General features: G+C 39.0%; 1 protein-coding gene and 1 long non-coding RNA gene across 2 annotated transcripts; one reads left to right on the top strand and one right to left on the bottom strand.

The window, feature by feature from the left end:
* Positions 1 to 268: 268 nt before the first annotated feature.
* Positions 269 to 1399, top strand: LOC104592692 (uncharacterized). Its single transcript, XM_010252140.3, has one exon. The coding sequence runs from the start codon at positions 568 to 570 to the stop codon at positions 1147 to 1149; it is 582 nt and encodes a 193-aa protein (XP_010250442.1). The 5' UTR covers positions 269 to 567; the 3' UTR covers positions 1150 to 1399.
* Positions 1400 to 11134: 9735 nt separating this feature from the next.
* Positions 11135 to 14052, bottom strand: LOC148800887 (uncharacterized). The gene is made up of 2 exons (XR_016083727.1): positions 12600 to 14052; positions 11135 to 12517 (listed from the first exon to the last, which is right to left on the bottom strand). It is a non-coding gene; the product is annotated as an uncharacterized LOC148800887 (long non-coding RNA).
* Between the last annotated feature and the right edge of the window lie 817 nt (positions 14053 to 14869).

The raw sequence follows: 14869 nt of genomic DNA, 5'->3' as shown, positions 1-14869 counted from the left end.
TTGCAATCAACCAGCCTTCTCTCTCTCTCTGTCTCCTCAAAAAGCTTGTAAACAACCGCGGCCTCACACTCCCTTGATTCTTCATCCCACTAATTTTCGCCAGCCACCTGTCTCTCATACCACACCCGCTTTAATCTCCTCGAGCCACGTATCCCCTTCCATATGCTTTTCCTTCTTGTCTCTTTATTGCTTTAACTTTTCCAAGCTTTTCTTAACACCTACTCATCCATTAGCCACTCTCTCTCTCCCCTCTTTACGAGGAAAAGCAGCAGAAGCTAAGACTAGCTTTAATTTGTCCATATAAACTCATCAGAGTAACCTCTTGTTCTCGTTCATCAGTTCATGCAAACCCACTACTTTTGTATCTCTCCATATAATTGACATCTTCAAAACCTCTCTCTGATCACAATCTCAATTAGCTAGCTCTCTGTTATTTTCTTCCTAGCTTCAAGGACTTGGAATTAATCCTGCAAAATCTCTTCTTCAAAATCTTTCCAAGCCTTCTTCTCTCGTTCGGGTTTTCTTTTGTGGGTCTTCCTCAGAAATAGCTAATTCCAACAACCAAACATGAAGAACCGAGCTTCTGTTTTCCTAAAACAGATCATCTCTGTGATAACCACCATCGTCAAGGCCAAGTCCTTAGCAATCAAGAGCAAAACAAGCGCCATGAAGACTCGCCTTATAATCTTCTCGCTCTTGAAGAACAAAAAGGTTTTGTTGGCTTCAATCTCTCACAAACTCCACGCACTGACCGCACAGCAAGATAAAAGACAAGACAAAGACGAGATGGACGACCAGAGCCAGGCTACCATTGAATTCAATAGCAGGGCCAATGAGGTGCACCCCAACCCAAGTTGCACCGAATTGGTGAAGGTAGACGGGGAAGAAGAAGAAGAAGAAGACGAGGATGATAAGTACCCGGACCTCACCCACTCGCTGTTCGACGACGAGAATGATGACTTCGTCGACCAGGGTGGGTCGGTTATAGATCTGGTGAGGAACTCTAAGGAGGACAGAGAGAACTTCAGCCTTGAAGACGAGATCGACCACGTTGCCGACTTGTTTATAAAGAGGTTTCATCGGCAGATGAAAATGCAGAAGCAAGAATCGTTCAAGAGGTATCAAGAGATGTTGGAGAGGAGTGTTTAAAGAAAGAAAAGAAAACACAAGATTGATGTCTATAACTTCTCTTTCGGGATTGAAATTTGGAGCCCAACCAGATCAACAGCTAGGTTCTGTGGAGATTGTTGGGTGGAAACGATCCGTAATTATCGGCTTCGGATCCGATTTTCTTTTTTCTTTCTTTCTTTCTATTGTTTCTCATGCACTTGATACTGTAATTGTAGAATAGTTATAACAAAGGAAATAAAAAATGGCACGACTATTTTTTTAGGCCAAATCTGAGTCTAGGTTTTGATTTGAAGGATCAGACTTGAAGAAAGATTTCTACTGCCGGTTGCTTTCTTTTGAAATGGACCATATACAACTACAATACAGGTTGTTTGATTATTGTTTGTAAAATCAAAAGCAAATGATAAACGCACAAAAAAGAAAAGGCACGGAAAACGAGCTCGAATCTCTGCCGGCCACCACCACGCTTACAAAACAGACAGAGTTCCCATTACAAAACATTGTAAAGTAGTAAATCCATGAGTGCTTCGTCTTTTTACATGGGAAAAAGAAAGAGGATGCTTGACAATGAAGAAATTAAAGGGGATGCTTGACAATTAACGGTTGTTACCGTTGTAAGTTATAACAACCTCTCTCTGATATTTTAGTAGCAATGAAGCTTGACTCGTCGTCAGACTCTCAGAGAGGAACGACCCAGACAGGGATATAGCGCTGTGCTCGGGCCTAGTAGTATTGCCAAATGTGACACACAGAACTATTATTTTTTCTAACATTTTAATTTGTTTGAGAAAGCTAAGAAATTATATGATTTCCACTTTCCAGTTTCTACTCCACCTCTTGGTCTTCCAATCTTCTATTCCTCATGGAAGGAATTAGTGGGGCATTAGTTTAAGGAGATAACATATATATATATATATATATATATATATATATATATATATACTTTTTGATAAATTACATATTACTATATATCTTATACTTTGGGCCGGCTGGTGGCAATTACCCTGCTGAATTTTCAGATTTTGACAAAAGCCCCCTGAATTAGTGGGGGCATTTAAAGAGATGAAAAAATAATTACATGCATACATATATATGTATGCAAAAATCATTACACAGTTCAAACAATAGCATAACCTATGGTGCATCAGTTATACGAGAACAAATGGTAAGATGAGACATCCAGCTATTGACATTTTGACATTACTAGTCTTAATGTTGTGAAATGTAAAATGTAAATATTTTTAACATCATTCATTGAAATTTGATTTAATGTAGAAGTGACTAGTGAGAGTATAGGTTTGAATAAGCTCCAAGCAGCAACTTTATTATGCGGTGATGAGTGATGACTGGTGAGAGGTTAATTTGATAGTGATCGCAGCTCACAACTCTCAACTCTCAAGATCCACTGGCAATGAATATATGACATGGACTGGGCCTGAACACAAGTCTTAGGCTCAAGCTCAGAAATTTCTGGACTGGAAATGATCACCCTTAACTTTCTTTCAACCATTGACAACCTTACGGGGTGGGATCTTTAAGTTATATTTGGTGAGAAACCAGAAAAGCTCAACCCTTATCAGGGTTCTGAACAATTGAAATTCTTGGGTTACTTTTAATTTTAAGAAGGCAGCCATGGAGAGATATTCCCAATACCCAGCTAGCTGCAAGTGGCTGTAAAGAGGGTATGAGCACAGTTTTGTGAAAACTGAAACTGATATCAGTGGTGATCTCTTTCCATGGAAAGCACAAATGATGGAGCACAGATATTGTTTAATTATGAAATGTTAACACGATGAAATAAAACTGTGAAAGAATGCAGGATGATGACATATATTATATGACTTTAAACGAAAACAAATTTTTCAAGAACATATTTTTTGTTTCAATTTTAGAAATTTTAGAAAATGCTTTCAAAATTTTTATTTTAAACAATTTTATTTGAAACTAGATTTTGAAACTCACAACAAGAAAAGGGTTAATTACTTAAATATACTTCGCGGTTTTAGGTTGAGAGAAAAATTTGAAAGACAAAAATGCCTTTAAATGTGTCCTTCAGTATACCACCACATAATGAACAATACGGACAGTTCAAATCTAAATGGTCCCGAAAGCAGAAATATACATGGTGTTTGGAAGCATGGGCGTTTTTTGAGACCGATTTTCAAGAAAAAACGCCCATGCTTCTAAAACCTGTTTTTCACAAAAAAAAAACGCTTCTGCCACATAGGCAATGAGAAACATTATGCTACTTGGTAAGGTGATTTTCATCACCGTTTTTCATGCATGTGCTGATAGGTAAGCACCACATAGGATACACATTAGTCAACCGTTGGGGGAAATGGTTCACTGATGCATGAAACACCAAATTTGGTACTTCATGCATCGGTGGGGTCCCGGTTTTCAAGGCATGCCCGATTGTTTAATAATCGGCTGAACCAAACATGAGATACACAGGCATTTGTTGAAATGCTTATGTGGATCCGATGTGACACTGTTTTTCTGAAAAACGGCCATGTTCCAAACATCCCCATAATTTCATTAATCCAAAAGCCACCTAAGGAAGGCTCCATGTCCATCCCAGCTGGTTGAATGACATTCCAACCATTTGAAGAAACTCCGTTTGGGACTCAAATTCTAAAGGGGCATTCTTTTTTTGGATTTTGAGAGGGGGGGAAGTTGGTCAATGGGATTTTGGTTCCCATCCCATTGACCAAGGATCCTGTGTTCATTTTTCATATTAATGTGGGAACCAAGGAAAGTTTATTTTCCTGGGTATCAGGTAAGTGGTACCCATCTCCACCCACTTAGGGGGTGTTATTTTTCTGGATTTTGAGAGGGGGGAAAGTTTAAGTGATACCCTTCTCCTAGGTGGGTAAATAACTTTCCCATTTGGGGAAAAATTGCCAACACCTGAATGGGACAAAAATGTCCCTTTCAATAATGGAATTTTATGGTTGAAATGGCCATTGCCTTATTTACATGGGAAATAAAGGAACATGGGTAAATGTACTTACCCACATTTACCTGGATAAATAACTTACCAAAAAGCGAATGAGGCCTTAATAAAAAAGTTGCTAACACTTGAATGAGGCAGAAGTGCCCCTTTTAATAATGGATTTTTATGATTAAAATGGTCATTACATTATTTACCTGAGAAATAGAAGAACATGAGTAATTACCCATGTTATTGTTTCCCAGGGAAAACTTACCCAGGTAAATTGCATTTACCTGGATAAGTAACCTACTGAAAAACGAACGGGACCTAAAAGTTCTTCCGATAGGGTCTTTAGTGTACTAGATCTCCGCTATAGGAGTTAGCCACATCCTTAGATCTAATCTTCACCTTTTCATTGGATTAGCAACTTCAAGGAACTCGGACTACAACAGTTGAGAGAAGTGATGAAATTTGCGGAGAGTCATAGGCTCTTGATCCCCCTAAGTAAAGCAGGTTGAGTTTCCATTAGAAGGGGCAAACGATTTTAAATTCAGCTGGGGTTCCATTAATGACGGGGAATTCCATTGGTTTTATGGAATTGAAGTGGAACCATGAGAGAAACTAGGTGTGGAGTTGAAGAAACAGTATCATCTTTTTCCTCCTTAGATCATCCTTGAAGTTGAACTCTCCTGAAAGTCTGCCTTGAAATCTTCCGATGGACAGGGCTTGGAGATGAGTAGTAGGAGCTCTTTCTTCAAGTGCGGCCTTTCCAGGTAGTCACCTCGAAATCCTTAGAAGTCAGAACTCATGCCCCGTTCGCTTTTCGGTAAGTTACTTACCCAGGTAAATGCAATTACCTGAGTAAGTTTTTCTTGGGAAACACTTACTTGGGTAAGTGTGTTTACCCATGTTCTTTTATTTCTCATGTAAATAAGGGAATGGCCATTTTATCCATAAAAATCTATTATTAAAAAGGGCATTTTTGTCTCATTCAAGTGTTGGCAACTTCCCCCCTAGGTGGAAAAGTTATTTACCCACCTAGGAGATGGGTGGGTAAGTGATACTCAGGAAAATAAACTTTCCCTAATCCCCACATAAATCTAAAAAAAGAACATGGGATTCTTGTTCAATGGGAACCAAAATCCTGACCAACTTTCCCCCCTCTCAAAATCCGAAAAAAAAACGCCCCCTTAGAAGTAACACGTCACCCCCAACCTCATTTCTTCGTTCCCAATTCCCATCAACGTGGCGGATCACAAATTGGAAAATGATGGAACGTAGATCGTAGGGCTGTAGTCCACACTCATCAAACATTAAACAGAGAAGTACGAATTTGCCCAATGCAAATTTCTGATTTCCACTGTTGAGGTATAAACATTCAAAATGTTAACAATCCACACTCTATGCATCAAAATGCCTACAATTATTGTCAAATCAGAGCTCCATATGTATATATATTCACAAAAGTTGGCCTTAATTTATGTATACGTCTATCGGTTCATTTTAACACTTTTCTGAAATGGTTATATATTTATGAACTATTTTACTGATATAGCGCCTAATGATACATAATGATGTCTATTTGTCATAAATAATTGATATTATTATTATTATTATTATTTTGTTTTAAGTACAAATAAAATACAAATATTTTGTACTTTAGTTAATAAACAAAATCTCTATCGCATACTAAGTCTGGATGGGATGGTGAACATCCACCCAATCAAATGGCAAAGAAAAAATAAAAGACAAGCAGTTGCCTTTAGAAAACAGGTCGTAAAACATTATTATTAATTTATTATTTATGAAAGAGCCCCCACACCCACACGTCTCCCGTGTTAAAGAAAAAGACTAAACTTTGTTGATAAAAGGTGATATGGTTGATGTCTAGTCCACTCTCTCTCTCTCTCACGTGTCTCAAGTTTAGCTTTTCTTGAGCTGAGATGGTTTATCACGTGTGTATCCCTATGAATGTAGAAACATGCTCTATCTCTATTCCCATCCTTTGAGGAAGATAGAATCCCTGAACAACATATGGGCTGTGGTTTCATTGATAATACCCCACACCACTCATAAATTAATTGAATACATGGGCTCACTATGTAAGTATGTATGATACTGGAAATGCTTACGACCAATCAATTGCTATTAGAAAATAGGTAACAAATCAAGTTGCTTTCATCAAAATTTAAGGGGTGCTTCGATGGATAAAAACTCTTTCCGTACCATATCTTTCCCGTAACATTAATCAAATAATGTTCATTCCTACCCTAAATCCCCATTAATGTGTTATATTAATATTCCCCCACCAAAAAAAAAGTATAAAGATTATTTAATTTGAATTGTATGATATCTTAATTCCTACATTTCCCTTTCTTTCCATACCTATTTCTTCCAAACCAAATACAGCCTTGTGGTTAGTCAAAATTATGGTTTTAAAATCTGGATCAGTTAGCCTGGCAACTGGTTAGGCAACCAGTTTTGTTTCACCCTAAAATTGCTCCAGGGCCAAAAACCATTCATTTGGTCAGTGACCCATTAACTGGCAGTCATGTCCACCCATTGATCTAGACAACAGTTTTTGGCTATTTTTACTTTAATTAATTAATTATTTATTTTTTAAATCAAAACGTGTCATCCATTTGAACCGAAAGGTCAGACTGTTTGACTCGGGAACTAGTCCCCAAAACGGTTCTGTTTCCAATCCGATTTTTAAAACATTGGTCAGAACATCAACTCACATGATTAGTCATAACGGTGGCATTCAATCTTCACCATCAAGCATCAAATTCTGTTTCTTTTTCCTCGTCATTGGATATAAATAACAGTAGCAAGAAGGATCTTTATTCAATAGTATAGTGTGAGCTTAGAAAAGCTCATGCCTGGCTTAAGTAACGAGTTACCATCCATTTTTTTTCTAGGTGGAAATGGGTCCTTTTTGTAGGTTAAACAGTTCAGCTATTTGGAAAAGAAACAATGACCCCATTCTTTCACAAGGTCTACAAACAGAAATTCAAAAGGTTCTTTGGATAAGGAGAGAGAAGGTCCAAAGGGGTTAGGAACCCCTCTTTTTAGCTGGAATCACAACCTTATTTGAGGTCTTATTTAGACTTCCAAATTACACAAGATCTACTTAATTTACAAATAAAATTTAGATCAAAATGAGAGACAGAAGGAATCCAAGGTTCTTGAAAATGACTCTCCTTAAACCAATGTAAGCCATGGATTAAAGGGAATGTTTTCAAGAGATGGGTACTTTTGGCTAAGTACCTCGTCAGTGACGTCTGTTCCCAAGTGGCCTGTGACTCAGAGGCTGAAGTGGAGCTCCCTAGAGGAGAGCTGTCTGGTGGCGAGCTACCTAGTGGTGAACTGCTTGGTGGTGAGCTACCTGGTGCCGAAATACCTGGTGGTGAACTACTTTGATGAGCTGTTTGGTGGTGAGTTACCTAGAGGCAAACTTCCTTGTGGTGAGCTACCTTGATGAACTACTTGGTGGTGAGCTAGCTTGATGAGCTACTTGGTGGTGAGCCACCTGGTGGCGAACTGCCTTGTGGTGAGCTACATGGTGGTGAGCCACCTGGTGTTGAACTGCCTGGGAAGTGTCGAGCTGCCTATGAGGTGTCGGGCAGGTGCCGAACTGACTAGGTGCCGGGCAGGTGCCGAACTGACCAGGTGCCGAGCTGGGCAGGTTAGGTGACAAGCTTTCTTGCTCTTTAGAGTCCTGCAAGGAACCAAATGCCAAAGGACCCGGGGTGGCTAACCCGGCAAGGTCCCTCCGATGCTTAAGTCAATACTCTCATAGTAGATTGTGAGCTAAAAATCATAAAGTATGAGAGCCAGAATATGCTTACTTGCTTACTTGCTCTCCCCTTGCCCTTGGGGTTGATGCCTTTATATAGGCATTGTTTGGCGTGGGCTTCACGCACCATATCCGAGATTTCTGTGAGGTCGTTTAAGTGGTTCGAGATTCCTGGAGGTAACCGCCATGCACGTTGACCACCCTCCAGATTATTCGGCACCTGGGCCAACTTCTAAAGATTGTGAGAGTGTTAGGATATGCATGCCGAATTCGTTGGTGAGCATGTCTTGTAAGTCGCCAGGTTGGTGCCTGGGCCAGGTTGCTAGCTTGTGCTTGTGCCAGGTCACACCTGTGCCAGGTCGCGCCTGTGCCAGGTCGTGCCTGTGCCAGGTTGCGCCTGTGCCAGGTCGCCAGGTCGCACCTGTGCTAGGTTGCCAGGTTGTGCCTGTGCCAGGCTGCCAGGTGGGACACCATCAATTTGGCTAAGGCAAGTTGTTGCCAAAGTGGTTTCGGGCATCACCTAGTTGTTCTAAGGTGCCATGTGTCACAATATCATTGGAGGGCCAAATTTGCCCTCATCAGGTACTGAATTCCCAAATCCCTCACCTCCTTCTTTTAGCACCATGGTTATCTAGTGCATTGAAATAAAATGTTTTTATTTTAATGTTCAAACAATGGAATTAGGTTATGAAATTTGATGTGCTGGGTTTTTTGGGTTAATGGTGAGGTCCGATTAGTCAAATACAGTCTCTATAATGGAGATCTATGGCTTTCAAGCTTTGATGGTAGGTTAAATGAGCTAATTTGGGTTAAAATATGGTGGATAGGCATTTTTGAGTGTTTAAAATTTTATAAAAGAAAAAGATCTTTGATTAGAGGTGAGGATTGAGACATTTGGTTCTGATTAAAGTTTTGGCTTCTAGCTTTTCAACGAGAGGGCTCAAAATAGAATCTTGCTTATTTTATAAGGAAATGAAAGAAGTTGAGATCAATTGGATAGATCATTTTGTGGTTTTTGAACTTGATAAGAGGGGTGTGGTCATTTAGACTTTAAAGTTTAGTGTGATTTAATTGTAACCATTGGATTAGAATATTTGACAATCAAATGGTTAAACAAAAGAAATTTGAGCAAAAATTTGCATTACAAGCATAATCTAAGATGCTGAATTAGGTGGAAGGTTGCTTTAGCAGAGAATGGGTTAATCTTGTTGTCTTGGTTTTATTCATCTAACGTCGTTAGAATAAAATCTTGGCAATTTTTATGGTTCATTGTTAGAGTTTTGTGATGTGATATTTTGATTTGGTGTATTGTATCTTAGTGTTTTTTATGTGGTGTATGTGTTGGCTCTGGTTTTTTAAAGCCAACTTGTGAATATTGCATTCGGGGCCATGAAAAGGAAATTTAGTATGATGTACAATGGATCTTAGGAGTTTGGTCTCTAATTGTTAATTTCATTGTTTTTGGTTGATTGGGATTGCTTAAGGGAAATTAGATGGTTGTTCAAGGGGGTTCTGGGATGGATCGATTCGTAATATGTGTGTGTAGTTTTAGATTTAGGTCTTTCATCATTTATCCTAAAAAGATTATTTCTTTTGGTTTTGAAGATGGATTCATGGAAATCAAGTGAATGCTTGGATCCTAGGATTTTTTGTTGCTGTAAATTTATTGGTGTGTATTTGATAAAGAGTGTCAAAAACAACAATTGGAATTAGGTGATGACATTTAGTAAATGGTTAAAACTAGTCAAATTGAAAGGTTATATGATTCACACCATGTAATTTACAAGCGCCTATTTCCATTTGGCTCATGGAACATGCACTTTGAATTGGAATCAAAATGGCCCATTTGGATTTCAACCTTTTGGTTAATCGAAATGGTTATCTCATTCCTATTCTAGGCAGAATGGGATTCCCCAGAGGAATGGCCATTCCCACCCCCATGGGAATACGGTTCCCATTCCCATTCTAAGTATCTCCTTCAGACCTTCCTCAATACCTTCCCTCATCCAATGCGCTAATCGACCCAAGTCCTAAGCATCTCTTTTAGACCTTTCTCAATACCTTCCTCCGTCTAAGTACACATCGTTGATCACCATTTCTTCCTCCCCTCCTTCTTCACCCCCCCCCCCCCCCCCCAACGGTGTCGCTGCTAATACCACTAACAGTCGATATTAGCTCAGACAAAAAGAAATTTCGCTTTCTTTTTCATGGGGCAAAACAGAAATTTTTGGTTGATTCCAATTCTAGTACATAGTGAAAATAGGGTAAAATGCTTAAACCTCCTCTAGTATTTCTTGAAAATACTGATAGCCCATCCCCTTTCCCTTAACCCCCCCAACCCCTGGTGGCAGCAGGATTTGATCCCAGGTCTCTACTCTGACAAGTCAGAGAACCTACCAACTGAGCCACTATCAGTTGGCAAATTGGACTAAACCATCCCCTGCCAAAATTATGTCTAATAGAGAGAATCACCAAAAAGTCCCTTTTATCCTTGCTAAATCTTCAAATTTTTAAAATAGTGTCATCCAACCACTTGAGTGATGCATTCATGCAAGATAATAGAGAGATATTGTGCCCATTATTCACATTACTAAATGAGGCCCACTGCAAATGGATTTAGGATTTTTAAGATTATTAAATTCATCTAAAGTTTTTGAAGGTCTTACCTCTCCTGGGATTCCAATTTCTTTAACTATGCATCATCATGGCCTTGACAGAGATGAACAGCTACTATATCTCATTCTGTCTGTACGTATTGAGGAACTTTTAATGAAACAGAGTGCTGGTTTAGAAATTCAAAGTTAGAATTTATTGCCAAATGTATATAAGTAACCCATCAAAATTTATCTTCTGTAAATTGTACCTGAAATCAAGCTTCAAATTTTTGATATGATATACTTCGTATCAGGCATATCGTATCAATTTACACCCCTATAGGGATCGCATCGGAGTGTGGCCTGTTTTAAGGGGTAGATCAGCCTTAGACCGACCCTTCTAAACCAGTTTTTTTAAAAAAAGGTACAATAAACTTTGATACAGGCCGATACACTTCTACTGACATATGGTTTGTATCAATATTTTAAACCTTACGAGAAATGAAATAAAAAAATATTAACGAATTCTAAAAAAAAATAGTGACAGGTCTTGCCTAACAACACCAAGAACTAAAATCTTAAAAGAATAACTGTTATTGAGCTATTTCAACTCCTTGTTATCCAGATATCTCTAATATACATGGGACGTCATTTCAGTCATTAGACATGGCCAAAGGATTTTAAAGGGGTAAAGTTGGGATTTAAAAAAATTAATGTCACATTCGTCCATATCTTAACAGATTGTTAAAAGGAGGGGAAATTTAAGTATTTACATAGAAAAAACAAAGGGAGGTCCGTCGGTCTTTTACCAGAAAAAAGAAAAGAAAAATAAAAACTTTGGCAGAAAGGGTGGACCCCACCAAAATTCAAAGCGCAAATCTAGAATATGGAGATGTGAATTCTAAAAAGCTGACGTCGTTTGACGGTTGACCACTAACTTGTTGTTATGTGACCCGGCGACCGGAAATGCCAGCTCTCCTCGAATCCATATCCCAACAACAACCCGACTGCGTTTCTATGACTGACAAACCAGAGCAGAGCCTTCATCTTTGACTGACGTCAACGTTGGGACAAACATCTCTGATCTCTCTCTCTGTAAACACGTGCAGCCAGTTGTGTCCACTGCATCTACATCACGTGGTAATCGACTAGTCCTTGATTTTGATCAGCCCCATGTTCAAAATTCAAATAACCGGATCGATCGAGATAATATGATACAATGGAATATGATAAATTTCTTGTTAGCTTCCTCCCTCGATTGCACGATGTGAATATGATACCATGGAATGATGGAATTACTTCCAACTTGATAGCTTGCAATGAAAAACCAACTTTCATAGTACAGATACAAATTTGATCTGATCTTGAACGGGTTATTGAATATGGACTTATCCATCCGCAGATAGAATTTAGAAAGAGAAAAGGATTAATTATTTGGATAAGATGAATCTATTAAAATTTTAAAGATAAAGATTATTTGGATTGCACTTGAAAAAAAAAAGGGTTCTTATGTATATATAACTAATTAAACCCAGTTTTTTTTTTTTCTACACAATTATAACAGATTCAAAATTTTCAAATTAAAACATGACAGTTTCTTCACAAGCCTTTCTTGCCTTTGATCTTGAGCTTTGTCTTTGAGCTTGAAGGAGGTTTTGTGAGTGCTACATGAAACTGTTCTGGTTTCTGACTCTTTTGGGTACCTTTCGGTTGCGACTTTTTCCTTCTCTTCATGCCAAACGAAGGCGAAAGCTTCCTTCTTTCGGATTCTCTTATGGTCTCGAGCTTCGGTTTCCATTGCCGACACCCAACAAGGTGCGTGTAATCCTTCTGCAACTGAGGCGTAGTACAAACTTTACTCTTGGATTTACTTGAACTCTGCTCTTGCTCTTGGTCTTCTATCTTCCCCTCCAGCATGAGCTTCGATATGAACTCATCCGACACGCGTATCTGAAGAGAACCAGATGGAGTTTTGTGTATGTCAAACGGTTGGCATCTAGCTGCTGCCTTCTTCAGGAACTCATTGTTGGAATTTCTCGATGAAGACGACGACGACTGCTGAGATGGAGAGGAAGCAAATGAGGCGATGGTGACGAATGATAGCACCGATTGAAAGAAATGTTTTGGGAGGAGGAAGTACTTGTGGCCAAGCTTGAGTTCGTCGTTCTCGGAGAGAGCTGGAATCTTCTGGCCTATGTAGAATGAGTCGGAGTGGCAGACTAGGTGTCTGGGAAATTCAAGCATAAGCTCTGATACGTTGATGGGTCTGTGGTAAATCTTCACGAGGCCGTCTGATTTGATGAGCTTGATGGTCTCCAGTGGTGGTTCTGACTGCAGCTCTTGCACACAGGAGATGTGGTTCCCCATCAGATGGAAGCACCAGGGAATCATATGGAGGCTCAAGAACTTTATGCCCATGTTCTCATAATCTCATCGATAGATGACAAGAAGAAAAAGAGAGAGAGGTGTGTTGTAATAAAAGCCAATAAAGAGGAAGAGAAAACTCAAACCAAAGGAAAACTAAAACGATCGAGTACTATACGTACAAGAAGGTTTAATTGTTTTGGACAATCTGTTTTGGTTGTTCAAAGCAACTGTATATATGTGCGGAAGTGTGTTAGGAGGGGATTAGGAACGAACAAGTATATACAAGAAACCCAGATGGGCTGCGACTTGGGAAAGACAAAGAAGAAAGCCAGATGAGAGAAACAATTAAGGAAAAAGAAAAGGCGAAAGGAAAGAGAGTCAGAGGAGGCTATATAGGAAATGAGAGGTTTTCATTTCAGCCGATCGAGACTAGCAAGCTAGGAGGAGAGGAAAGATGGATTTGTGATGGTGGGCAAGATTAGTGGTCTTATTGGGTGGGTTTTCCTTTTCTATTCGAGCAAGCTAGGACTAGGAGAGATACGACTCGATGAGGTTGCTGGTTGACCACCACCACACAGAGGCCGGCCAGAGGCAGATAGATAGGAATAGTAGGATAGGACTACTTGAGGTTGAGGAGGAGCAGCGAGTAGCTAGGGGGAATGCATTTATGTATGTGACTATGTGAGTGTATATAAATATATTCCCTAAATTATCAAATTATCAATTAAAGTTGTTGCTGTTGTTGTTGAACTTGAAATATTGAATTAATATAGAACATATAATAAAATATAAAATGAATGGAATAAAGTAAGTAATTATTAGAATAAGCAAAAAGGATATTAAAGTAAGAGGTTTGAAATGGAATAATTATTTAAGGAGTACAAATACAAAGCAAGGCAAAGCAAAGATAAGATTGGTTTTTGCGAGGAGACTGGAGACTGGAGAGGCGTGAGACCCGGGGAAATTAAAGCTTATCTCTCTCTCTCTCTCTTCAAGGACAGCTCGAGGAGGTTTGACACTTTTGTTTGACTGAACCTCTTCTCTCTTTTGCCTGTGTAGCTAGCTATAGAACGAGCCAATGTAGCCGTGTAGACTAACTCGGACCACCAATCCAATCCAATCGAACTCTTTCTTCTGTGACGCCAACCATCAGATGAGGCTGATGAGGTCTGAGGCTGAGAATTTTAAAGCAGAAGCAGAATCATAACCACTTAACCAGAACCCACCCACCATTTCTTCATTGGGCTTGGGGTTGAGAAGGAGGTCTACGCTTCTCTTCTTTAGTCCCAAAAGATGGGTCCCCATCCACCAAATCCAGGTTAATTTCATGAGATAACATATGATATGATAATTGATAAGCTTATAGTCCGTGTTTCAAATTTGGAATGGAGGCCTTGGAGGGTGGTGGGGTGGGGTGGGAGTGTACTCACTACTCATCAGTCTCAGACTCTCAAGTCTGTCGTCTCCTTAAAGACTCAAATTAACGACCAACTATTATACACACGAATCGATGCACGTGGGTACATCACATTGATCAACTATTGATAATCATCATCATCATCATCATATAAGGTTAAATATAAACAAATTAGTTGCAGACACTGCATAGAGATCTTAAGATAGGTAGCTTAATTATAACTTTGGCTACTTGAGTGTGTTGGCTTTGTATTCATCAACTTCCTTCTCTGAGCTGTGGTCCAAATTAAAAGAGATTGTGGTCCAAACAGTTCCCCATGGTTGCAGCAAACAGTATCGATCAGTGAATAAGCAGAGATTCTCTTATTTATATATTAACTTTGAAGTTAACTAAAGCTAGAATTATGAGATCGATACGGGGTTTGAATATAAATTTAGATGTCATGTTTTATTTAAATGCGTTATTTCCTAGGCTTCAAGGTCTTGATCTGCAATTAAAGTAATTAAATAGATAATTTAACGTAGATTATTAGATTAGATTCCATGCATGAATGAAGGTTGATAATGGCTTCGCCAATCACCAACACAGATTAAACAAGTAGGTTATAATTAAAGTTAATTAGACAA

Source organism: Nelumbo nucifera, chromosome 3 (genome assembly GCF_055504915.1).
Source record: "Nelumbo nucifera cultivar China Antique chromosome 3, China Antique-T2T, whole genome shotgun sequence".
NCBI classification, from domain to species: Eukaryota; Viridiplantae; Streptophyta; class Magnoliopsida; order Proteales; family Nelumbonaceae; genus Nelumbo; species Nelumbo nucifera.
The sequence above is the reverse complement of the archived record's forward strand: the minus strand, read 5'-3'. Positions and strand labels throughout refer to the sequence as shown.